Source organism: Anopheles gambiae, chromosome 2, assembly GCF_943734735.2.
Source record: "Anopheles gambiae chromosome 2, idAnoGambNW_F1_1, whole genome shotgun sequence".
NCBI lineage: Eukaryota > Metazoa > Arthropoda > Insecta > Diptera > Culicidae > Anopheles > Anopheles gambiae.
Genome location: NC_064601.1, coordinates 33,689,469 through 33,712,528, shown reverse-complemented (window position 1 = coordinate 33,712,528; position 23,060 = coordinate 33,689,469). Strand labels below are relative to the sequence as shown.

The window sequence follows — 23,060 nt, the reverse complement described above, 5'->3', positions numbered from 1 at the left end:
GTGTGGTACAGGTAGGCCATGACCAACAACGATGGCCCAACGTCAAAGAAAAAGAAAATTCTTCCTTGATATGTTCAGAGCAATATTTTATATCAAACGATTTATCATTAATCGATCGCTATCGAGGACGCTATCGATCTAATTAAAACATCTTTTTTTGTTTTTAATAAAATTAGTAACTCAATTTTGATCGGAAATGCAATCTATTGCATAATGTACTCAAAAGTTCCATACTTTTAATTATAGTAAATAATTACATATTTTTTTCCAAGCAACATTTAGTTGCTATTGAAAAGGTTAATGGAAAGAAATCACCACCCTGTGTTTGCGCGGGGCAAAATATCCCAGCCCACGGTGCTATTCGAAGAAAAATTACCTCCACCTGCATGTTGACAGCACGTTGTGCTGTTTGCCGGAGAGTGTTCCGAATTTTGATTATTTTTCTTCGAAATGTGGTTCTCCTGACAGTTGTGCTGATAAAAAAAACGCGACTCAAGCACATGGTTTCTATCTATTGCCATCGTCGTATGCCCGGTGTGTGTGGTGTCGTGTCGGCTGCTAAAATATTGTGTAATTATTCGTTTGCCATCGTTTGTGCACGTTGTTTAGTTTGTTCGTTCGCTGCAGGATCGTTCCATTGCAGAAGTGTGCTAATAATCCCGATCGTGTTACTGGTGCTTACCGCAAGGTGCCACGATGAAGGAGCAATCCGGCCGCAAGGCTGGCATGCTGATGGACAAAACGGTGTTCGGCTACTTCAAGCATTTCGTCAGCGACGACGATGAGGCGCGGGTAAAAGGCGCCTGCGGGTTGATCGAGTTTTTGTGCAATGGCCAGAAAATCAAGCCGCACAACGGTACCGACGATGCCGAGGAAGAATCCGTTGTTCCTGTAGGTTATGAGCTGCGTGTGTTTTCTCGTGCGAAATCCAAACCAAATGAATCCTTTTGATCTCTTTCGCAGAAAACGGCCGAAACTGCATACGCCCTGAAGCGCTTGGTCCGCGGCGTAGGTTCGATGCAAAACGACTCGCGAATCGGTTTCTTCACCGCGCTCGTAGGGCTGCTGGAACGATTGCGCGGCAGGGAGGATGAATGCCCCTCGGTTACGGAACTATTTACGTTGGTGAAATCGGAGCTCACCGAGTCCGAGCTTGGAGAAGGGGAGGAAGAAAAGCATAAAACTCCGCTCGAGCTGCGCATCGGAAAGATTCTCGTTTGCGGTGCCATCATAAAGTCGGGCCTGATCGACGATGCGTCCGAGCTGGAGCTGCAAACGGTGCTGAAAACGCTGAAGAAGGACATGTACAAAATGCTCGTACCGCTGGTGTACACGTTTCTGAACGAGCTGGCCAACCGGCTCGAGGCGTCCAAGTTTTCCAAAGTGTTCTGGCCCGTGTTCGAGCCGGTGCTGAACGTGCCGAAGGAAAAGCACACGATCGATTCGGCGTTCTTTCTGCTGCAGCTGTCCACCGGGCCGCACAAGAAGCTGATCAATCAAAAGTACTTCGAGCGCAACTTCGGTGCCCCGAAGCTGCTGCACGAGCATAACTTTCCCTTCCTGGCGCAGCTGCTGTTCGGCATTGGCAGCACGATGGGGATCAATCACCCGTTCTACGAGTGTCTGCTGCGGGAACTGAACAAGCTAAATACGCTGGTGCCGTTCTGGCGTGACGCCATCGTGCCCGTGTTGGAGCAGGAGAACCGCGGCTCCAAGCCGAAGCACCGCGACATCATCGTGCTACGGTTGGTGGTATCAGTTTTCAACCTGCTGGAAGATGGCACCCTCGTGCCGGAAGTGTTGCAGCCAGCGTTTGTAAAGTTTCTCGTCAACAATCTGAAAAATCGAAACAAGTACAGCGAGGACGTGCGCAACCTGTACCAGGAAGTGTGCGCCACACTGCTCCAAACCTATCCCAAGATGCAGGACGAAAGCGCTCGGCTGGAAACGCTCCGCCGTCTGATGCATGCCCCTGGGAGTGTTCTGATCGAGAAGTACGCGAATTGCAAGCTGCTGCACAATCTGCTCACCACACTGTCGGCGGAAAGTTTACGCACCGTGGGAAGTGAACTGAAGGCGACCATACTGGATGACGCGGCGACGGGCACGAACGGGGAGCGGTCGTACGCTGCCTACATGCTGCAGCGGTTGCTCTCCCTCCGTCAGCTGACCACACAATCGGATGACAAAGGACAGGCGGAGGGGTGGCACCAGGAGGTGGTAAAGTTTTTGCTCACGCTCGGCGTGTTTTACTCCGCGGACGGGGTAAGTGTGCTGAAGGCTTCCAAACAGGACAAAGCACTCTCTGCCGAGCTGGCGAAGACGATGCGCGGACTGTTCTTCAGCTCGCTTCAACACCGCCATCCGAAGCTATCGGTCGAGCGCGCCTTCCTGTTCTCGATCGTACGCCACGTGGACGAGGTAATGCGTGCGCACGGGACCAAGTGTCTGCGCAGCGCGCTGACCGACGAGCAGATGTCCTGCTGGAATAAGATGTTTGCTACGGTGACGAGCGAATCGTCGCCGGTGGGCAAGAAGCAAAAAAGCAAAAAACGCCAATCCGTAGGCGACGCAGCGGAAACGCAATGCGACACGGTGTTTCACATACTGCTGATGCACATGGGGCTGCATCTGTTTAGCGATCCGGAAGTAGCGTGTAGCTCCATCGAGGAGCTCGAGTGCGTGATGAAGCGCATCGAGGAGAAGGCAAAGCAGCGGCGCCAGGGTAGCAATGGGGATGCCAACGGTGGTAGGAAGAAGAAGAGGGCCAGCGAGCTGACGATCGAGCTGGAACCGGCCGAACCCGAGTGGATCGAGGTGGTGGTGGATCTGTTCCTGAATCTGCTTTCGCAAAATTCACACCTGCTGCGCAACGTGATTGCGCACCTGTTTCCGCATCTGTCGAGCGAGATAACGCTTCCGGCGCTCAATCAAATTCTGTCGGTGATCAACCTGAAGGACAAATCGAACCCACTGACGGTACCGGGTGAGGAGGATGAAAGTGAGGCGGAAGAGGTGGAGGACGATGAGAATGGTTCCTCGGACAGTGGCGAGGAAGAAGATGAAGAAGAGGAAGATGAGGAGGAAAGCGTAAAGAAGCACGCAGCAAACGGGGATGGCAATGAGGAGGACGACGAGGAAGACGATGAGGACGACGACGAGGACATAATGGGAGACGAGGAGGAGGAAGACAACATTACGGACACCATGCGGGCAGCGATACAGACGGCATTGGGTGGAGCGAATCCGGAAACCGACACTGAGTCGGTAGATCTGGACGAACTGGACGAGGAGCAGGGACGCCGGCTGGACCAAGCGCTAACGGCAGCGTTCCGGGCGTTCCGCAAGAAGCAATCCGCACGCAAGCGAAAGGGACCGACGAAGGCGGAAAAGCAGATGGACATCGTGCTGACGCACTTCCGGATGCGCGTGCTCGACCTGGTCGATGCGTACCTCAAGCACGAACCGGACATGCTGCTCTGCCTCGAGCTGATGCTGTACATCTTCGAAATGCTGCCGGTGGCATTGCGCGAGGAGTCCAAGTACGGGTCGATTCTGACGCGCTACCGCCAGATCTTCACCACGCTGAACCGCATCAAGAAGTTCAAACGGGACGCGGAGGACGTGCGGCCGGAGCAGCTGGAACAGATACTGCGCGATTTGATCGAGAAGGTCGCTAAGGGTGCCGCCTTCCCGGAGCGCAACGAGTACCTGCTGAAGGCGTGCCAGTTCATCGTCATCTGCAGCCAGGTATTGGGCAAGGAGGCGGCAGCCGGTGGTGCCAGTGGTCCCAACGCGGTGGACAGAATGTTCGGCGAGCTGCTGGAAGAGTTCATCACGAACCGCAACCCGTCGCTGGCGTTCAGCGCGTTTCAGAGCCTGTTCCAGATGCAGTGGAGCGGCGTCTGGCACCTGACCGGTAAGCTGGTGCACGGTGGGCTGCAGGTAGGCTCTGTACGTGCGATTCGCCGAATACAGACACTGCAGTTGCTGCGCGAGCTGTTGCGGAATCGCCGACTGCTGAACGCGGATCAGGCCCGTTCGGCCGGTGAGCTGCGGACGATCTGTACCGACGGGATCGCACCGTACGTGGCGCAACTGGAGGCTGCAGTTGTCGCTGGCGATCGCACCATCGGACAGAACGAACTGTACGAGCTGCTGCTGGTGCTGAGCGAAGTGCAACGTCTTCCATCGCATCTAGGAGCAGCCCCATCCGTTGCCGGTAGCAACGGCAAGAAGGCGGCTAAAAACCAGCAACAGTCTCTGCTCAATTGGAAAACTATCGGCACGCAGATACAGTCGATGCGCCTATTCGCCCTTAACGCGCAAACGATGGCCACCTATCGGCAGTTCTGTAAACGTTGGCATCTGAACCCGATCAGCAACGAAGGACTGCCGTTGCTGAAGGAGAACGGGCTTAATGCGGTGGAAGCGACAAACGGTGCTGGTGGCGGCACCACCGTGTCTAAAAAGTGTAAGGACAAAACACAGAAAACAACGAACGATGAGGAGGACGATGAAGAGGAGGAAGAGGAAGAGGAGGACGATGAAGAGGAGGAAGAGGAAGAGGAGGAGGAGGAAGAGGATGCTCCACACCTGCTGAACGGCCACAGTGCAAACGACGATAGTAGTGCAGCTGAAGAGGAAACCGAAGAACGTGGGGGTAAGGCGAAGCGCAAGCAAAAGAAGGGCAAAGCGACAAACGGCCATAGTGCTGCCAATGGAAACGCGCAAGAAGAGGAGCAGCACAATGATGAGAACGGCGAGGAAGGGATGGAAGTCACTGAAGAGCCAACCAACCGGAAGCGCAAGAAGGACAAGATAGTGCAGAATGGTGCGGCCAGCGAAGACGGCGTATCGTCTAAGAAGGAAAAGCGGCGGCGAAAGGAGGCCTTGTTGCAGGCCGCTTCCGAAGGCATGGAAGATTTTTCGTTTGCGAGGGCTATACAGATAGAGTAAAACGTTCACTACACACACAGATGTTAGTGTGTGCATGCACACGCGGGAGTTTTAGCGTGAGGCGCGGAACGTGTTTAAGTTAAGCATTTTTAATGTGAAAATCATTAAATATCGCTCGTCAATAATTTGGAACGCTTTCTCCTGTTTTGTGGGAGGGCATCCGAACTGTTGTGGTATAGTTTGGGTTTTTGTACCCATTCAAACGTTTCTAATTTCTGTTTTTCATATCTAAGGGCGAATAAACATACAGTGAGACATAACATTGACCTACAGAAAGGAAAAACTCGATAACGAACGATCGAACCCAGCTAGATAGGTAGCAGAGTATGAGGCGAAGTCCCCACTTATTTCATTTAAGGTGTGAGCCGGCACCTAAACATTATAGTGTGTAAATTTTAGGACATTATAAAGTGAATAAATTTAAGATACCCCTTGAAATGAAACGAAGCATTAAACACCTTTTCGTTCTTTGATTTCTTTCCTAGCATTCAGCTCCAGGCAACAAGCTTCTCCTATCCTATGTTTAACCGTTAAATTATATTGCTAAAGTTCTACTTTAGAAATTCAAACCACAACACGATTGGGGTTTACAATTCGTTCCTATTATCCTCCGCTTCGATTTGCTCCGCTCACTTCTGGAAAGGATAGTAATCCAGCCCGGTATTGTACTGGAACACTTTCTTAGTCTTGTTGCGCTCGGCCGTCGCGATCATCTTCTGCACGTCCTTGCGGTACGCGGGCGGCAGCAGCTCCTCGTGCAGCGTGCAGGTGATCTCTTCCTGTTGCGAAACGTCCGCCCGATAGATTCGCTTGCGTAAGATGTCCACATCGCGCCCGTACTCCTCGTCCAGATCGTCGATGGCGGACGGTGGTGTGTCGAATTTGAACACAAAGTACGACCCCGTCCGATGCACTAGACCGTGGGCGCTGGTTTTGAATGGCAGTGGCTTGGTGCCCAAATTGTCCAGCTTCCGTATGATGCCGCCTTTGTCGAAGATAGCAGTTGCGGTCCGTTTCAGCGTGGCGACCATATCGGGCTGTTGGAGGAAGAGGCGTTGATGTGTGTGGTTAACTGTAACGGCTGCTACATTTGCACCACTTTCAAGAGTTGTATCTTACCCGGGACATTTGCCGCAGAATGACGGACAGCTCGTACGTAGGCATCGCGAAGAAATCGGAGCTAATGGAAGGATCGATTAGGATGCCGTGCCGGGTGTTATTTAATCCTGCTTGATCAAAACAACACTGCCATGTGAGTTTGACAGCAGTGAGAGGATGGTGAGAAAAACATCTCACTATGTTGGTGGATTTTGTTTTCGCGAGTTCGCCAACGCTCCAAATCGGTGCGAATTTCCCTTCGCTGGCGACGCTTTTTGTAAGTAATTGTGACGGTTTCGTGTGCCATGCCATTTGATTGCTACGAAGCTATATTAAACAAGCGTAGGTGTAGGTTGAACTCAAACATGTAGTAAAAATTATAAGTAAAAAAACATGTTTCAGGCATGATCATCATACTCCACGCCATGTATGAAAGTAATATGTGATATTTCAATACATATAATAAGTTCCGGATTTTTTCCGTAACAAGGTTTCGGAAGATTTTCCAACTTCAGCCTGTCTAAACTGTAGTCAATTTCAATGCAAATTATCAACAAAATTGTGCATTTCTAATTCTCAACACCGCCGAGTTTGTTTACGTTTTTTCACGTTTCCACATGAGCGAAAGAGACGGCACGATCAATCGAGGGACAACATATCCTTGGACAAAGAGTGGGTTATTTTTACTGTGATGTGCGTGCACCCACAAATTCACTAAAAAGGAAGACATTATCTGGGTGTTTTTTTAAGATGGTGGGAACCTGTACTTAAGTGTGAGAGGGTGCACAAAAGTTCACTTCGAAACAAGCATTGTGAGCGAGTAAAGGATGGCTAGAGAAAATGAGCGAGATGCAGCTATTTTCGAACGTCAAAAACCCTCGCCTTGCCTTGCGGGAAACCCTTTGCTCAAAATGTCAAAAGTCGTTTTTGACTTGTCACGCTCGTCTCTGTTTTGTAGTTCCTTGTTCGCTACGATTTAATTGTTTGCCAACTACAGCAGTGAAAAGAGGTTCGCAAAATGGGCCAAAACCAGTCAGCGGGAAGCGGCGGGGACAAGGATAAGGATAAGGATAAGAAGAAAAAGTACGAGCCACCGATTCCGACGCGGGTTGGCAAAAAGAAGCGCAAGGCAAAGGGACCCGATGCGGCCCTCAAGCTGCCCCAGGTCACCCCACACACGCGCTGCCGGCTGAAGCTGCTCAAGCTGGAGCGCATCAAGGACTATCTGCTGATGGAGGAGGAGTTCATCCGCAACCAGGAAAGACTGAAGCCGCAGGAGGAAAAGATCGAGGAAGAGCGCTCCAAGGTGGACGACCTGCGGGGGTCGCCCATGTCGGTCGGCACGCTGGAGGAGATCATCGACGATAACCACGCAATCGTGTCGACGTCGGTGGGCAGCGAGCACTACGTCAGCATCCTGTCGTTCGTCGACAAGGACCAGCTGGAACCGGGCTGCTCGGTGCTGCTGAACCACAAGGTGCACGCGGTGGTCGGAGTGCTGGGCGACGACACCGACCCGATGGTGACGGTGATGAAGCTGGAGAAAGCACCGCAGGAAACGTACGCCGACATCGGCGGGCTGGACACGCAGATCCAGGAGATCAAGGAATCGGTCGAGCTGCCCCTCACGCACCCCGAGTACTACGAGGAGATGGGCATCAAACCGCCGAAGGGTGTGATCCTGTACGGACCGCCGGGCACGGGCAAAACGCTGCTCGCGAAGGCGGTGGCAAACCAGACGTCCGCCACCTTCCTGCGAGTCGTTGGGTCGGAGCTGATTCAGAAGTATCTCGGCGACGGTCCCAAGCTGGTGCGCGAGCTGTTCCGTGTGGCCGAGGAGCACGCCCCGTCGATCGTGTTCATCGACGAAATCGATGCCGTCGGAACGAAGCGGTACGATTCCAACTCGGGCGGTGAGCGCGAAATTCAGCGCACCATGCTGGAGTTGCTCAACCAGCTGGACGGGTTTGACTCGCGCGGCGATGTGAAAGTAATCATGGCCACGAATCGTATTGAAACGCTCGACCCGGCACTGATCCGTCCGGGGCGTATTGATCGAAAGATTGAGTTCCCGCTGCCGGACGAGAAGACCAAGCGACGTATCTTCAACATCCACACTGCCCGTATGACGCTGGCGGAGGACGTGAATCTGTCGGAGTTGATCATGGCGAAGGACGATCTGTCGGGCGCGGACATCAAGGCCATCTGCACGGAGGCGGGCTTGATGGCGCTGCGGGAGCGCCGAATGAAGGTGACCAACGAGGACTTTAAGAAGTCCAAGGAGAGTGTGCTCTACCGGAAAAAGGAGGGAACGCCCGAGGGACTTTATATGTAAAATCCGCGATCACAACCCATAAATAAATCAATACTGTTTGTGAGATATCTTTGGTGGTTCTGTTTGGCATTTCATTTTTGTAGTTCGCCAACGATCGATCGATTAATGGAAACGATCTATTCATTTATCGAATAAATATACTTAAATGGTGGTGATGATGCCCTCCCTTATTCCCTCATGCTTCATGCATCTGTGTAGGGGAACTGACCTCACTAAGATGTATGAATGGACTACATAGCTGTGTACAACGGAAAGATCCTTTCTTTCAAAGCGAGATAATCCATGAAATAATAAAATAATGATCTACAAATGAACACAAACATATCCCGAATGGGTCGAAAGACATGGTTGAGAATTGGTTTTATTTCAATGTTTCACAATTTATTAGAATACCTAAGCAAATACAGCTGACGGAGGATGGAAGTGGTCGCACGTGTGTTCGGTTTACATGTACAAACCCTCGGGCGTTCCCTCCTTTTTCCGGTAGAGCACACTCTCCTTAGACTTCTTAAAGTCCTCGTTGGTCACCTTCATTCGGCGCTCCCGCAGCGCCATCAAGCCCGCCTCCGTGCAGATGGCCTTGATGTCCGCGCCCGACAGATCGTCCTTCGCCATGATCAACTCCGACAGATTCACGTCCTCCGCCAGCGTCATACGGGCAGTGTGGATGTTGAAGATACGTCGCTTGGTCTTCTCGTCCGGCAGCGGGAACTCAATCTTTCGATCAATACGCCCCGGACGGATCAGTGCCGGGTCGAGCGTTTCAATACGATTCGTGGCCATGATTACTTTCACATCGCCGCGCGAGTCAAACCCGTCCAGCTGGTTGAGCAACTCCAGCATGGTGCGCTGAATTTCGCGCTCACCGCCCGAGTTGGAATCGTACCGCTTCGTTCCGACGGCATCGATTTCGTCGATGAACACGATCGACGGGGCGTGCTCCTCGGCCACACGGAACAGCTCGCGCACCAGCTTGGGACCGTCGCCGAGATACTTCTGAATCAGCTCCGACCCAACGACTCGCAGGAAGGTGGCGGACGTCTGGTTTGCCACCGCCTTCGCGAGCAGCGTTTTGCCCGTGCCCGGCGGTCCGTACAGGATCACACCCTTCGGCGGTTTGATGCCCATCTCCTCGTAGTACTCGGGGTGCGTGAGGGGCAGCTCGACCGATTCCTTGATCTCCTGGATCTGCGTGTCCAGCCCGCCGATGTCGGCGTACGTTTCCTGCGGTGCTTTCTCCAGCTTCATCACCGTCACCATCGGGTCGGTGTCGTCGCCCAGCACTCCGACCACCGCGTGCACCTTGTGGTTCAGCAGCACCGAGCAGCCCGGTTCCAGCTGGTCCTTGTCGACGAACGACAGGATGCTGACGTAGTGCTCGCTGCCCACCGACGTCGACACGATTGCGTGGTTATCGTCGATGATCTCCTCCAGCGTGCCGACCGACATGGGCGACCCCCGCAGGTCGTCCACCTTGGAGCGCTCTTCCTCGATCTTTTCCTCCTGCGGCTTCAGTCTTTCCTGGTTGCGGATGAACTCCTCCTCCATCAGCAGATAGTCCTTGATGCGCTCCAGCTTGAGCAGCTTCAGCCGGCAGCGCGTGTGTGGGGTGACCTGGGGCAGCTTGAGGGCCGCATCGGGTCCCTTTGCCTTGCGCTTCTTTTTGCCAACCCGCGTCGGGATCGGTGGCTCGTACTTTTTCTTCTTATCCTTATCCTTATCCTTGTCCCCGCCGCTGCCCGCTGACTGGTTTTGTCCCATTTCGTAATGATAAAGGAAATTTCTGCAAGACGCTCTGTGTTTTCAACGTTTCTGCTTTTCCGGACAACAACAATGAACGCAATGACCAGACAATTTAATGTTGACGTACGGTCTGTCAAGCGCGAGCTTCGATGAGTTTCTGTCTCACATTCGTTCAGTTTATAGGTTTTCGTCAAGAGTGGTTGAAATACGCCGATCTGTGCACATGTGTTTTGTTTACGTTTGGCACATCGGAGCAAAAGGGCGGCGTGTGTGCGTACAAACCGGCGCTCCAATTATTTTCACGTTTGTATCGGTACCGTTTTCCCCAAGAAAAATGGCTCTGTGGAATCAAAGAAACCTGGATCCGCCGGTAGTTTTGAATGCCCCGTGTAAATCGAAACACATCAAGAGTCGTAAGTAGCTGCTAGCTCATGGTCTGGCAAGCAACCAGTGACGACCTCCGATCCATTCCTTTCCACCTTTGCAGAAATTTCCGCTCTAACCAAAACAAGTACCAGCATGCTCAACTACTACTCTACGCTGAACACGTTTGAAAAGGCTGCCGCATTCGAGACGCGCTTCGTCAATCGCTTCAAGTTCCGTTTGCGTAATATGCACGGCTTTCAAGTTATGCGACGTGTTAACCAGACGCTGATCCGCATCAAAAACCTGGACCTGGTGCAGGTTATTATGGATTTGCACAGCTTCCTGCCCGAGTCGGAATACATCCCGCAGACGGTGAACTTGCCGGTACGATCCAACCTCGAGTATCTGCTGGTCAGAATGCAAGGATTGTGCAAGCTGCTGATGCGTGTCGTCTACCTTACAAAGGAAGCCGCACGATTCCACGTGAAGCAAATAGTGAACATGCATCTGTACCCTACGTACGTGATGTTTCTCGGCTTGATGGGCGAGCTGTGGCTGTTCTCCCGCTCGGTATGCAGACGAACGGTGCAGTTCTACGACGAGCTGTATCCGGCCCTGGAGATACTTCCCGAGACCAAGGTGAGCTGGTTGCCGGAGCATTACCAGCTGCCGGTTAGCTTGGCGGCATGGCTTGGCGAAGAGTATGAGCGTGACATTTTGCAATGCGGCGACGCAAACGGTGCAACATCTAGCAATTGGCTGGGATCGGAAGGGGATGCAGACCTTTTCACCCTGCTTCAGCACAGCACGACGGATGGGGAAGAGCAGTTACTATCGCGGAAACAGGAAACCGAGGCAGCCAACAAGAGTGTGGAGGAAGCGCTCACGGCGCCATCGTTCAGTTCCGTACCGAAAGCGATGCTACTGCAGAGCCTGCGCTCCGATACCGGTGAGGTGGTGGAGAGGAAGGGACGGAATGCACCTGCGACGCAATTCGATGCCAAACAGCTCGACCACATACGCTCCAAGTTCCACGTGCAGCAGTTCCTGAAGCAGGAGCGAAGCAATCGCACCGACAGCCCGGCGAAAGCGCTGACAAAAGGGCTTTCGGAGCAGCAGTTTGGTGATTTCAATGTACGCTTGATGAAGGAATTCAACCGACTTTCATCTGTGGAGTTTGTAAAGTTCTTCAAGGAACAGTTTCTACAGCTGGTTACAGAGGGCACGTGAGTGAATCGTGTATCGCTTTCAATAAAGCAGAAACTTACAGCATCCGTCTGCTGGTCTATATTCATTTGGTCTACTCATTTCATTTCATTTCACTGTGTTAATTTGTATCTTTTTGGGTATTTTAGTGTCGTTACTGGTAATTAAATAGATGAAGAAAAGGGCCTGCTGTCTTAATAGGGCCACAAAGTTGGGAATGAAATGTAAAAGAAGGGATTAACATTCGCACATTTCATGCACACTGGTTGTCGTCCCGCACGCAAACAGATTTCGTGCCGAGAACGAGCTGCTGTACCGGATAGTTGCGTTTCTGAAAGTAAAAGAAAAGAAGGCATTACACACGTTAGCTTTAAAGCAACGCACTGTACCCCGATCAATCCTTACCTTTACGAATGCTTTAAAATTCTTGCCTCCATCGGCCGTAACGCACGACACCTCCTGGCCGCTGACATCCATTGGACGGTGTGCCACCAGCTTCATGCTTACCTCCCGCACCGGAAACGCATTCTCCATGCTTTTGATCCACTTTTTGCAATCCCGCTGCATACCGTACGGATCGTCGGTTTCGTCCAGCGGTTCCGATTTAATGTTGATTTCGTCGAGCGAATGGTCCTCACCACCGCCACCGGTCAGCTTTAAGCCGCACATCGTCGACGACAGCCAGCCCATCGCCGATGGTTGAACTGGTTTAATAAATTCCTTGTACCCATCCATCCTCGAATCGTTGCTTCCCTTGCTTCGATTCTGTGCCCCGGCCAGCGCGCGGGTTATGGACGCATCGGATGTGGCCAACGATGGGTTGGTTTTCGAATGGCTATTATTACTGTTGTTGAGAGTGTCATTCGTCTTGCGTTGGTTAGCAGCAGCGGCGGCACGACGCTGCTGGGTGCTTGGAGTTTCTTCGAAGCAAAACAGATCCTCTTGATCTGTTGCCGGAGCGTTCCGTCGGCTACGAATACCTCCAACCGCAACCGTCTGCGTTACTTCCGCTGTGTTCGTGCTGGTGGTCGGCTTTTCGTTTGCCTTGTCCATGCGCGGTTTCTTTCGTGGAGCAATCTCATCGAAGTTAAACATATCCTCATCGTCCAGCTTCTGGTGAAGGTTGGCGGCACGGCGAGTTTTGGCGGAGTCCTTAGCGGCCGGCCGCGAATCCGACTCCATGGAATCTCGGTTAACCGCACGGAAGCCACGTGCTTGCAGAGCTTGCGACATCGCGGAGTCGGGTGTCGGTTGCGTTTCGGGCACATGTATCTCATTTCGCTCCGATTCTGTAACCTTCGAATCCACAGGCGGCGAGTAGCTCACGCTTTCCACTAGAGAACCAGTACGCCGGGGACGCTTGGATGGATTGCTGCTGTGCTCATCGTCGTCAGTCGTTTGCTGCTTGCTTTTCTCTACCTCCTGCATTCGTTTCGATTTGCGTCGTTCTTCGGGAGCAGCAGCGATCGGCACCGGCGCCGGTACGAGAAAGGACGCGATAGAACGTGTAGAACCGTTAACAGCTTTACCCACGGGGGGCGGTTTGGTTGCCGCAGCTGCTCTTGGCTTCTGTTCGGTTAGCGGTTCCGTTTCCGGGATGGTGTTTATTTCAGGCCCGCTCGCACTCTTTCCCGCTTCTGTGCTTTCCGTTTGCTGCTCCGTGCTATTGGCAAGCGTTTCTCCGCCCTGGGCCGAACTGTAGCACTCCTCGACGTTGAACGCGAAGCTGTACTCCGGATTGCAGTACTTTTCCGTCGAGCAGAACATGATCGCTAGCCCAATTTCCAGATCAGGCACCATGCGGCGTCCCCGTGACGCAATGTACTGGGACAGCGTGTCAAACGACTGGGACTGCGATTGGGATGAGCCGGATGATTTCAGCTTCACCGTTACCACGTTCGGTTTGAGAAAGCGTGATTTGGCTATTTTTTCCCGCTGCGCACTCACGCACACACCACCGGCCAGCTTGACAATGTGCTCAAACTGATTGTACTGTGCGGTGTTGAGAAAGATAAACTCCTTCCCACGGAAAAGTGTGCTCCGGGCCGGGTTAGGGTGAAAGATCAGCTCTTCGTTCCGGATATAGGTTTCCGTGCAGGAGGGAACGAATTCTTTCACCGCCGGCAGTGCTTTCCCTTTACCGATGCAATCGCGCTCGATTGCGTGGAAATAGTCAGGCTTTACGATCGGCACCTGGCCGACCATGCACTGCAGGAATTTGGTGGTGACGGTGATGGTCGGCATGATGAGATGCGTCAGACCGGGTGTGTACAGGGGCAGCATCTCGGCGCCTATCTTCTCCAGCACCGCTTTCAACCGATCGTCCATGACGAGTGTGGATGTGAGACACCGAAAGCTAGCTTTGCCGACCGTCCAGACACTGCCACAGCGGCCAAAGCGTATCACATCGCCAGCCTTCAGCTCGGTCGGATGTTCCTTGGAGATGGGGACTGTTTTGTTAATGTTGTCGTTAACGTACGATCCATACCGGGATCCTATATCGGTGAGCTTCAGGACGTCCTTGTGGGGCTGTAGCGAGGCATGGTTGCGGCTGATTGAATCGTCGCCGGTTATAATGAGATCCGTACCGGTTCGGCCCACCGTATGGCAGGGGGTATGTGATACAAGATAGTATACGTGCTCTGGAAGAGAAAACCAAGCGATCGATCAATACATTTACGTTTGATCACGCACGGGTACAAGTACACTTACGTGTTTTATTATTTGTTAGGAACCACATTTTCACTTTCTACCACGGAAAACACTGTATATAATCAGACGATGCACAAGAAAACCACCTCGCCGTGGTTGAGGCTATCTGTAGCGTGGAAAAAAACTGAAAATAAATGAATATTGTTGTTTTGCGCTTTAAAATGACAGTTCTGGGAAGTTGCTCAAAATCGATTCACAGGGGTCTTCGCCTCTTTGTTGTGGAATAAGTTTCTATAAAAAATATCATAAATAAAAATGAATTTGACAATTTGGAGTGAGGTTTATTAAAAATTTATTTTTATAAGCTTGAAATTTCTCAAAATACAAATAAATTGAGATAATGATTACAAAGCAACACCTTATTCTCTTTTCCCGATGGACTTGATGACACGAACCCTGCATCTGCTATTGAGCAATTCACAACTGTCAAAAGCCAGTGTTTTTCATGAGGTGGCGAAAGGAGTAACAAGCTGGAAGGCAGCAGTGCGAAATATTCGTGAACATTTTACCAATTTCCGGCCAGCTGATTATGCTAGCGTAAAGCATAACCCTTTCCCGTCGCCGCTAGTGTGCCAGTGATACCCGTGTGCTGCAGAGAATCTTGCCAGCTGCTCAAGAAAGCCGTACCCTTATCAGAAAGGACGATCGACGACAACAACAACGCGGAACGAAACTACCTCTGCGCGCACCTCCCATTCAAGTCATAGCCGATTCGAACGACGACGGTGAAATATCATCATGTTCCGACTAGCGGTTACGTCACGGTTCCTCTGTCAGCAGCTTGCCCGGACGGAGCTGGCCACCAGTGGCATGCGGGCGCTGCAATCTGCCACCAGCGCTTCCGCGTTCACCAGCACCAGACGGACGGCACACACGACGCATGGCATTAGCAGTGCACGATCGCTGTCCACCTCGCAGCCCAAGTTGCAAAGCGAAGAGTAAGTGTGCTTGTTTGCTGATTAGATCCGCAGTTAGAAAAGGTGTGTTTATTTGTGTGTGTTTTGTCGCCGTCGTTGAAGCTGTAATCAGCAAGCATAGCATGGTGGGAGGTTTCAGCACCGCCCGCGAGCAGTGTTACTTCCTAAGCTTGGTTTGCGCTCTTCAACCACAGCGGAAAGGCTTTCGATCCAACAAAAGTGAAAGTTTGCATGATATTTCGGAGGAATGCAAAGGTTTGCCGAACCCTGAAGGCGGTTCACTGTTTGCTGGTCAATTTATCCATTAGCTCAATTCATCGCAATTCATCACATCTAATCAAGTTCAATTGGATTTATTTTTGTAAGTTTGGAAATAATCGTATTTCAAATGTATATTTGTTAAGTCGTCGGCAGAAGAATCTAATCAATGACGGCATGATGCAGCAATATTGTTATCTGATACTATTTTTGCTCGGTTGCATTATCTGTTTGCATTTCCTACGAGATAAGGTTTGAATGGAGTAAAAAACAGTTATATTGATATACGAGGCATTGTCTAATTGAATGTCATGGTGGGTCATGTGTATTAAAAACCATTTCCTGGTTTGGTTTTGTGTTGCATAAACCATAAAATTTAAACACGATTTGATAATGCTTGCAACAATTCGCCCACCATGCATCTAAAATTTCCACTCACTTTTTAAGTATATCTAATAATTCGTTAATTTTTTTCTTTTTAGGGTGGAAGTAACATTCGTGCGCGCCAATGGAGAACGCGTGAAGGCGAAGGGCAAGATTGGAGACTCACTGTTGGACGTCATCGTTAACAACAATATCGATTTTGAAGGATTCGGCGCTTGCGAAGGAACGCTAACATGCTCCACGTGCCACCTAATCTTCTCGAAAGCGGACTACGACCGTCTGCCGGAAAAACCAAGCGACGAGGAGCTGGACATGCTGGATCTAGCGTACGAGCTGACCGATACCTCCCGACTCGGCTGCCAAATCACACTGTCAAAGGACCTGGAGGGGCTCGAGGTGCGTGTACCGGCCACTATCAACGATGCTCGCAGCTAAGGGCGTTGCTCCTGCTCCGGTGCGCTTTCCGAGTAGTCTTCTATCGCCAGTGAACAAACTCCGAACGCGCCTCCTCCGCGGTAGCTTTTCGATGTAAGCAGCAAGTGCAACAGCGTCGCTACAACATATCGCTAATGTTATTGCCTATCGTTTTGTTTTTGTTTTTGTATTTGTGTCCCTTCCTTGTTGTAAATACGCTCAGCAAACACGTAACAGATTCACCGGTTCTAGGGCTAGGAGGATATAGTTGTATAAAATTAACCATACCGATTTAATCGAGTCTGTAAGCGAAAAAAAGAACGATTCGTTCGAGGTGCTTGAGCTCGGCGCGAGAAGAGCATGTTTTATTCAGGAATGATTTGTGTCGCTGCCTTGGTTCATCTACGATGCAACGTTACTTTTAGATGCAGTATTTGTTAAATATTGATACCGTCGGTGTTTCAAGGCCAGTTAACGGAACAGAAAGATCGACAGAAAGACAAGAGACGAGCAATCCGATTCCGTTGAGGAGAGGGGCATCTTTTGTAAAGCACGATAAAGCTGCCAAGTTTCGATCCGTGTTTCAGGATGGATAATGTATATTGCCACTGTTCCAATATGGATAAGCGACAAACAATAGATCAAATTGTGCTGTACATAAGGAGTGGTTAGGAAGCGACAAGCACGTGTTATTTTTCAACAGGGACAAATGTTAAATAGAATAGATTCGACATGGGTAGAACAAAATAAAACTGCAAAACGCGTTTTACAAACTGCAATATCTAAAGTATAGCGTAGTTGCTTTGAATTATGTGTGTCACATCTTACCCTAATTTTATAACCGACTAAAACCATAATTATGTAAATATTTGTTCATGTTAAAGTAGCTTTTTGTTACATTTTTTTATTTATTAACACATTTCAGTAAGCGAACTATTAATCATTATTGAATCTTATTTTCTATTGCTCTGGAAATGGTACCGTTAATAGGCGTTAGTCTTTTAATTAAATCATTCCGTGTGTACGTTCCTTTTCCAGCCGAAGAAAACAATGCTTTTGCTATTTAAATATTTATCTTGCACTGCTAATTGCTATTTTACCAGCTGCAGACACGTTTAAGATAGGTGAAGCATTCTCAAAAGAAACTTCCCTTTCCTAACCTCACCAACAAAAAAAGCTGTTAGGGAAAAGCGTTTAGTGTACCTTCTTCCCCTAACCCCAGCAGCAAAGAGCGATCGCGTATTACCATAACGAATGGATTTCTTTTCACTTCCCTCGACCCGACACCCCATTGTATGCCGATGGGGGACGGCCTGCGAAATGTGGCGCCTCTGGGACAGATCGGATGTATCTTCCTATGACAGCAGTGTGTGTGTAGTATAATGCACGTCCAGTGCAAGAAAGTATGCAACGTGCAAGGTGTTGCATTGTGGAATAAATCTGCTAGTGCAGGGTCGTTGTCTGCAGTGCCGGTGCAGAGGGGTAGAAACGGCACCTGATTAACCTTATCTTTCATCTGTCCATCTTTCTATTTTATACTGGCGCAAAGGCGCGATAATGGCTAATGGGCGTTTATAATTCGGCCACCGTTCGTTACGGTCACACTTTCCCTCACTGGCCACCGGAGATTTCCAGCACGCTTTTCCGAGACCATTATCAGTGGTGTTTGCACTCGTATCGGTTGGCGGGAGAGAATGCATCACCAATGCGGCAATGCATGTAAATTAGACTGAATGGAATAAACATTCAGGCATTTGCACTAGCACACGGATTGCTTCGGGTGTATAATTTTTCGATAAAAAACGGTTCTTTTTTTTTGTTTTTGGACAAAAATTAAACACCCACAAATTTTGAAGCAAAACGTATGAAAAACCGGACAAGCAGCAGAAGGAACCGTTTACCGTTGCTGCAAATGCATCTCAGATTCGTGTGCGCCGTGCTCCCAAACGGCATGCTTCCTTTCACTTTCGCCAGCGAAAATGCCATACCGTTCAGCCACTTCCTTCTAATCTCTCTAAATGAAGCATTAACTCAAAACGGAAACAAGAAAAACAAAATATAAAAGTAGCACCGTGCAGCCCCGGGGGGGCCGATCTGATCGCTGCCATGCCGATCTGTTTGCTCGGCCAGGCTCGGGCACGAAAGCGGTGAAAGAAGGGGAAATGAAACATACAAATATTTAGCCTTAAAACCGATGTGCGTAAATTTAAGTTTCATGTCCTGCGGCACCAAATGCGACCAAATGCTGATCGTTTCGTTCGTTTGCTTCCCTGATGTCTGGTGGTCGTGGTTCAACTTTCGATCGCCTGTCTGAGGTTCAAACGTATCGTGAATGGAGGAGGGTTTCGGAGGAAGAGAGTGTGTGCCCGGGCGCGGAATATTAGAAACAGGGCAGACACACACACACACACACACACACACCTTGGTGAACGTGTTCACATGAGGTGGGCAGGTTGCTATCGTGTCCTATTTCGCGTGTGTTTAAGCAGTAAAGCAATCAAACACACTATCAAAATGGTGGTACCCCGGCCAAAGCACACGGAATCTCTTTTCGAGCCGTTTTGAACGAGATTAGGCGACATACCTTTACCGACACGAGGCGTACGAAGTAGTTAGGAGTGGTGGCATCAAGAGGCTAGTAAAAGGTATTAATGGTTAGCTTGGGCCACCGGAGGAACCAGAGATGTGGAGGCAAACAGTTAGGTTTACCCAATTGGGAAGGATACAGGCAGACCATGTAAGGTCAATGGCATGCGTACGTTGAGCTGGTGGTAGGGAACAGTGTTGCGGAACATGTGGTTGAATGACAAAATCGAACCCGATCTTCACTAATCATTCAGGAACAGGCATGTCCGAGGGCGAAAAAGCTGGTTGGAAGTGGCGAGCGACACTGTTGCGTGTCAGTAGGTAATGGAGGTATGTGTTTTCAACGAGCTAGTACATCTCTAGGTGTACACTCTCTACGCCGCGGATGTTCAAGTTTCAGTCGCAGTTCATTTTATCAAAAGAAACTTATAGTGAAGTACTTTGCATCGAAAACGTCATTGCATTGATCGATGATGATCACTCCTTCTTTTTTTCCCCACAGCACAAACTCCTAAAATAAGATGCTGGGGCACATTCGCCGACCGGATTTGAACAAGAAAGTGGGCCAAATCCTTCAGTTGGGCGGTAATGGAAAAATGTTGCACACCTCACAAGTGACAACTTTCGGTCGAGTTGTATTCGGGGGCTGGCCAGCTTTCTGAAAACTGGTGGCCAAGGCCGAAGTCCAGCTTCTTCCAGCCTCTGGCAAGCGTGGTATGGTGCATGAAGCCGCGGCGAGAAAGCCATTCCCGTATCGCCGATTTTTGACACCTCGAGAAGAGGAATGGGAAGAACAGGTTGTGTAGGCAGCGGGTACTTAACATGAACGTTTATTGACCTTTGTTTTTACATGTTTACACAGTGTTTAGGTTTATATCGAGTTTATGTTCGTGCACTGTGTTATATTTTCAGCATGACTTTATGTTTCCATCCAGTAAGTTACACAAGCTTCACTTTCATCACATGGTACTCATTGTGAGGTTCATTGTTGCTTTATTAGTAAGTTTTCCGAAGAAAGTGGCCAGAAAAAATGCAATAAACATACAAATCACCTGGCAAGATCTGGTCGACTGACGGCGCTGATGCACCATCGTGTCGTTTACGGTGAGAGAAAGGTCATTTTGTTGAACCTCTGCATCAGCCACAATGTCTGTCACCACCTCTGTCCCACTGGTTCAGCGAGCGGCATTGTTCAGCTAAAGCTGGAGCCGCATTATTATTATATTTAACATTATTGTTTTATTGGTGTTTCGTCGCGACCACCGAAACTTCGAGGTTCGTTGCCAGTCGATCACCCAAGTCACCGGTCGACAAAACGCGGAAGATAATTGGGACAAGTTTAACTTGCACGAAACAAAAACAAAAAAAAAGGACCGAATGCTGACCATAATGAACCATGCTTAATTTGGATGCAGCTAAGAGTTTGGCGGAACGGTGGGACGGGAAAAATGCTGGGTGTTTTTCACAATTTTGCACCATGCAGCAGCAGCATGATCGCTTTCGGTCGATAGTGCACGCAAATGGACGAAAGAAAAGGGTAAAAAGAATAGTGAAAACAAAGCGATTTAATTTTATGATCACTGATAACAAGGCAAAACTATACCGTGCCCGTCTTATGTAGCGCGGCCTAGCGGCTAGTATGATCAGGTCGTGAATGGATTGGACACACGTCGTGTGAGGGTGCTTACTCCCTTATGCCAGCAGAATAAGGTGGTTAGTTTTGCTGACAGGAGAAGCAGAGGGAAAGAGTGTGGATGGTTAACGGATAATTTAATTTAATTAGAATTCTTTCACTTTTTCCCGCAATGACTATAGTCGAAGGTCACGCTTATTGCAGGAAAATGGTAAGATAAGTAGAAGAGTAGGATAAGTTGATGCTGACAGGCATTATACTGGTGAGTTAATTTAAATATGTTTTGAAATGGCTTATTCGTGAAAATGATAGAAGGTTTTTTTATATAAATGTCAATGATCTTACTTAGACTTACTTAAACGGTACAAACAGTTCATGAAATTGCCACCAGATGTCGCTGAGCCATTTTGCTTCCTTTGCCTTAGTGATTCATCTGTTTTGACGTTAATGAAATGGAATAAAAATTTGTGAAATTCTCTTAAAATAAGCCACTGAGCCTCTGACCCATAAATACCGGTTGATTGAGGTGAAATTGTCAATGCCGAAAGACCACCACGCCCAAACGCATACGCAAGCCCCCAGCCCAACTTTGGTATCGATAATTTCTTTCGCAATTACCGTTCTCGTCCAGCGGCGGATCTAACGGTAGGCGGACTAGGCGGTCGCCTGGGGCCCCTCCGATTTAGGGGCCCCCGATCCCCCGTAGATCGCCATTCTATAGTATGCCGTATGGACAGAGTACTAGCGACAAGGGCCCCCGGAAGGATGGCCGATGGGGCCCCGAGGTTGGCGAGACATTTGCACCCCCCCCCCCCGTCATCAAAAATTTAAGAGTTTGCGACAGATGATTTGCGAAGGGGCCCCCGCTGAATCAATTGCACCCCCCCCCCCCCCCCGTCAGCAAAATTTGAAGAGTTTGCGACTGATGATCGAAGGGGGCCCCGATGGTTTCAAGTTTACTGTTCAATCTCCCAACAGCAACTTTAGTGCCGCACCACCCCCCCCCCCACAAAATTTACCATTTACAGAGGGCCTCAACTCGTCGTTCCGCCTAGGGCCCCCGATACCCTTGATCCGCCACTGTTCTCGTCTCGCCTTATTTGAATATGGGGACGAATTTAGCATTGCGGTGTCGTATGCCTCGAAAGTGACCTCTTTTCCATCCGGCCCTACCGGATCACCGCATCATTGCTGGCATCATCGTGATCATGCCGATGATGGCGGTGATCATCCGCAATGACATCAGCGCTAATGCAGCGGGAACGCTTTGCGTGAAAGCAAAACTGTTTGTCAACCAAACGAAAGGAAGAGTGAAGACAGTTCTATCGTGTGACCATTCTTCGCCACAGTGGTCACCACGTGACAAATGCTCTTCCTCACCGGTTTGCGGTGGCTGTGCGTGTAACCGAATTTGGAATCGACGTTTGAACAGCTTCGAAGCATCCAGCAAAGTATGTTACGTCCATCATCATCATGTGTTGGATAGAGTAACAGCAAGCAAATAAGTGGGAGTTTTTGTGTCTGCGTGTTTGTGTGTTTTTCCTTCTGCTCAATAACACCATTTGCCCGATCTCAATGCGGGGATGGAGCGTTAGGTCAGCAAACTAAAGTGAAATCGTACGTTAAACTTACATCCGGATGCGTGTGCACATGGATCGGTGGTGTTTCGGAGGCGATGATCGATTTCGATTTGATTATTTCATTAGGAACGGAGTACGGAAACCGGCCACGGTAAGGCAAACAAGAGAATCCAATCGAGCTGGGACGTAATTCAAATGGAAGGAAAATCCTGTAACCTTCCGGAGAAGGGCTGATGATGTACTGACTATTAAGGGGTTTTGATTGTTTTACAGCGTTGCAAGCCTCCTATTGGGTTGATCGTGGTAGCGTTATAATGTGGCAAGGAAGTGTTGGAGGAAGCTCTTTAGATTCATTCATAATTGAACAAGGCAACGAGATGATGTAAAGAGTTGTTATAGGTATGATCATTTATTATTTATCACTTAATTGTCACGCACAAAACGTAAGAAGTAATTCAATTTACCTGTTTAAGTAATGGACTTTCTTTTACCCAAAGCGGACCCCATGCCCACGGCTAGGAAATGCTAATGCTTAATGAATTTAAAGCATTTGTTTCACTTTACATATCTTACCGAACGATCGTTGTCAACATTTTGTGAGACGTCTCATTCCAACCCGACCCGGCTGCAAATGCACCCATAGAAATGCGTTCCAATTGTTCCAATCCGTCCAGAGCCAGCTCCCACAATCTCACACCTTCGCTTCCACGAAAGTAAACCCTTGCGGCACCCTTCGCTACCCTTCGAATGGAATTTGACTTATTTGTGTGGTCGCGGTGTGCGTACATCTAGACAGAAGATCACTCGGAGGCTCTTTCTATTCAGGCGGCATGTACTTTCACTGGTTGGCAGTGCAGTACATAACGAGG

General features: G+C 49.7%; 7 protein-coding genes across 7 annotated transcripts; 4 read left to right on the top strand and 3 right to left on the bottom strand.

Annotated features, from left to right (window-relative positions):
• The first annotated feature begins 385 nt into the window (after window positions 1-385).
• Window positions 386-5,397, top strand: LOC1273893 (myb-binding protein 1A). The gene is made up of 2 exons (XM_061643029.1): window positions 386-891; window positions 964-5,397. Exons 1-2 carry the CDS (start codon window positions 697-699, stop codon window positions 4,957-4,959), a joined length of 4,191 nt encoding a protein of 1,396 aa, XP_061499013.1. The 5' UTR covers window positions 386-696; the 3' UTR covers window positions 4,960-5,397.
• A 77-nt stretch (window positions 5,398-5,474) lies between these two features.
• On the bottom strand, window positions 5,475-6,238 carry LOC3290767 (small ribosomal subunit protein bS6m). The gene is made up of 2 exons (XM_562993.4): window positions 6,079-6,238; window positions 5,475-5,996 (listed from the first exon to the last, which is right to left on the bottom strand). Exons 1-2 carry the CDS (start codon window positions 6,121-6,123, stop codon window positions 5,589-5,591), a joined length of 453 nt encoding a protein of 150 aa, XP_562993.2. The 5' UTR covers window positions 6,124-6,238; the 3' UTR covers window positions 5,475-5,588.
• A 716-nt stretch (window positions 6,239-6,954) lies between these two features.
• LOC1273891 (26S proteasome regulatory subunit 4) lies at window positions 6,955-8,439 on the top strand. The gene has a single exon (XM_312924.6). It carries the CDS (start codon window positions 7,076-7,078, stop codon window positions 8,390-8,392), a length of 1,317 nt encoding a protein of 438 aa, XP_312924.4. The 5' UTR covers window positions 6,955-7,075; the 3' UTR covers window positions 8,393-8,439.
• A 257-nt stretch (window positions 8,440-8,696) lies between these two features.
• LOC1273890 (26S proteasome regulatory subunit 4) lies at window positions 8,697-10,278 on the bottom strand. The gene has a single exon (XM_312923.6). It carries the CDS (start codon window positions 10,151-10,153, stop codon window positions 8,837-8,839), a length of 1,317 nt encoding a protein of 438 aa, XP_312923.4. The 5' UTR covers window positions 10,154-10,278; the 3' UTR covers window positions 8,697-8,836.
• A 54-nt stretch (window positions 10,279-10,332) lies between these two features.
• On the top strand, window positions 10,333-11,795 carry LOC1273889 (uncharacterized). Its single transcript, XM_312922.5, has 2 exons — window positions 10,333-10,548; window positions 10,623-11,795. The coding sequence occupies exons 1-2, from the start codon at window positions 10,359-10,361 to the stop codon at window positions 11,729-11,731; spliced, it is 1,299 nt and encodes a 432-aa protein (XP_312922.5). The 5' UTR covers window positions 10,333-10,358; the 3' UTR covers window positions 11,732-11,795.
• LOC4577240 (nibrin) lies at window positions 11,733-14,645 on the bottom strand. Its single transcript, XM_061663673.1, has 3 exons — window positions 14,420-14,645; window positions 12,113-14,349; window positions 11,733-12,038 (listed from the first exon to the last, which is right to left on the bottom strand). Exons 1-3 carry the CDS (start codon window positions 14,445-14,447, stop codon window positions 11,961-11,963), a joined length of 2,343 nt encoding a protein of 780 aa, XP_061519657.1. The 5' UTR covers window positions 14,448-14,645; the 3' UTR covers window positions 11,733-11,960.
• A 186-nt stretch (window positions 14,646-14,831) lies between these two features.
• LOC1273888 (adrenodoxin-like protein 2, mitochondrial) lies at window positions 14,832-17,179 on the top strand. The gene is made up of 2 exons (XM_312921.6): window positions 14,832-15,357; window positions 16,077-17,179. Exons 1-2 carry the CDS (start codon window positions 15,158-15,160, stop codon window positions 16,411-16,413), a joined length of 537 nt encoding a protein of 178 aa, XP_312921.3. The 5' UTR covers window positions 14,832-15,157; the 3' UTR covers window positions 16,414-17,179.
• Window positions 17,180-23,060: the final 5,881 nt, after the last annotated feature.

Bases quoted from the DNA above. Each gene is read 5' to 3' on its own strand.
- LOC1273893 (XM_061643029.1), top strand. From the start codon at position 697: ATGAAGGAGCAATCCGGCCGCAAGGCTGGCATGCTGATGGACAAAACG. The intron at 892-963 runs GTAGGTTATGAG...TCTCTTTCGCAG, and splicing joins AGGAAGAATCCGTTGTTCCT to AAAACGGCCGAAACTGCATA.
- LOC3290767 (XM_562993.4), bottom strand. From the start codon at position 6,123: ATGCCTACGTACGAGCTGTCCGTCATTCTGCGGCAAATGTCCCGG. The intron at 5,997-6,078 runs GTAAGATACAAC...TTCCTCCAACAG, and splicing joins TTCTGCGGCAAATGTCCCGG to CCCGATATGGTCGCCACGCT.
- LOC1273891 (XM_312924.6), top strand. From the start codon at position 7,076: ATGGGCCAAAACCAGTCAGCGGGAAGCGGCGGGGACAAGGATAAGGAT.
- LOC1273890 (XM_312923.6), bottom strand. From the start codon at position 10,153: ATGGGACAAAACCAGTCAGCGGGCAGCGGCGGGGACAAGGATAAGGAT.
- LOC1273889 (XM_312922.5), top strand. From the start codon at position 10,359: ATGTGTTTTGTTTACGTTTGGCACATCGGAGCAAAAGGGCGGCGTGTG. The intron at 10,549-10,622 runs GTAAGTAGCTGC...CCACCTTTGCAG, and splicing joins ATCGAAACACATCAAGAGTC to AAATTTCCGCTCTAACCAAA.
- LOC4577240 (XM_061663673.1), bottom strand. From the start codon at position 14,447: ATGTGGTTCCTAACAAATAATAAAACAC. The intron at 14,350-14,419 runs GTAAGTGTACTT...TTTCTCTTCCAG, and splicing joins CCTAACAAATAATAAAACAC to AGCACGTATACTATCTTGTA. The intron at 12,039-12,112 runs GTAAGGATTGAT...TTTTACTTTCAG, and splicing joins ATTTTAAAGCATTCGTAAAG to AAACGCAACTATCCGGTACA.
- LOC1273888 (XM_312921.6), top strand. From the start codon at position 15,158: ATGTTCCGACTAGCGGTTACGTCACGGTTCCTCTGTCAGCAGCTTGCC. The intron at 15,358-16,076 runs GTAAGTGTGCTT...TTTTCTTTTTAG, and splicing joins CCCAAGTTGCAAAGCGAAGA to GGTGGAAGTAACATTCGTGC.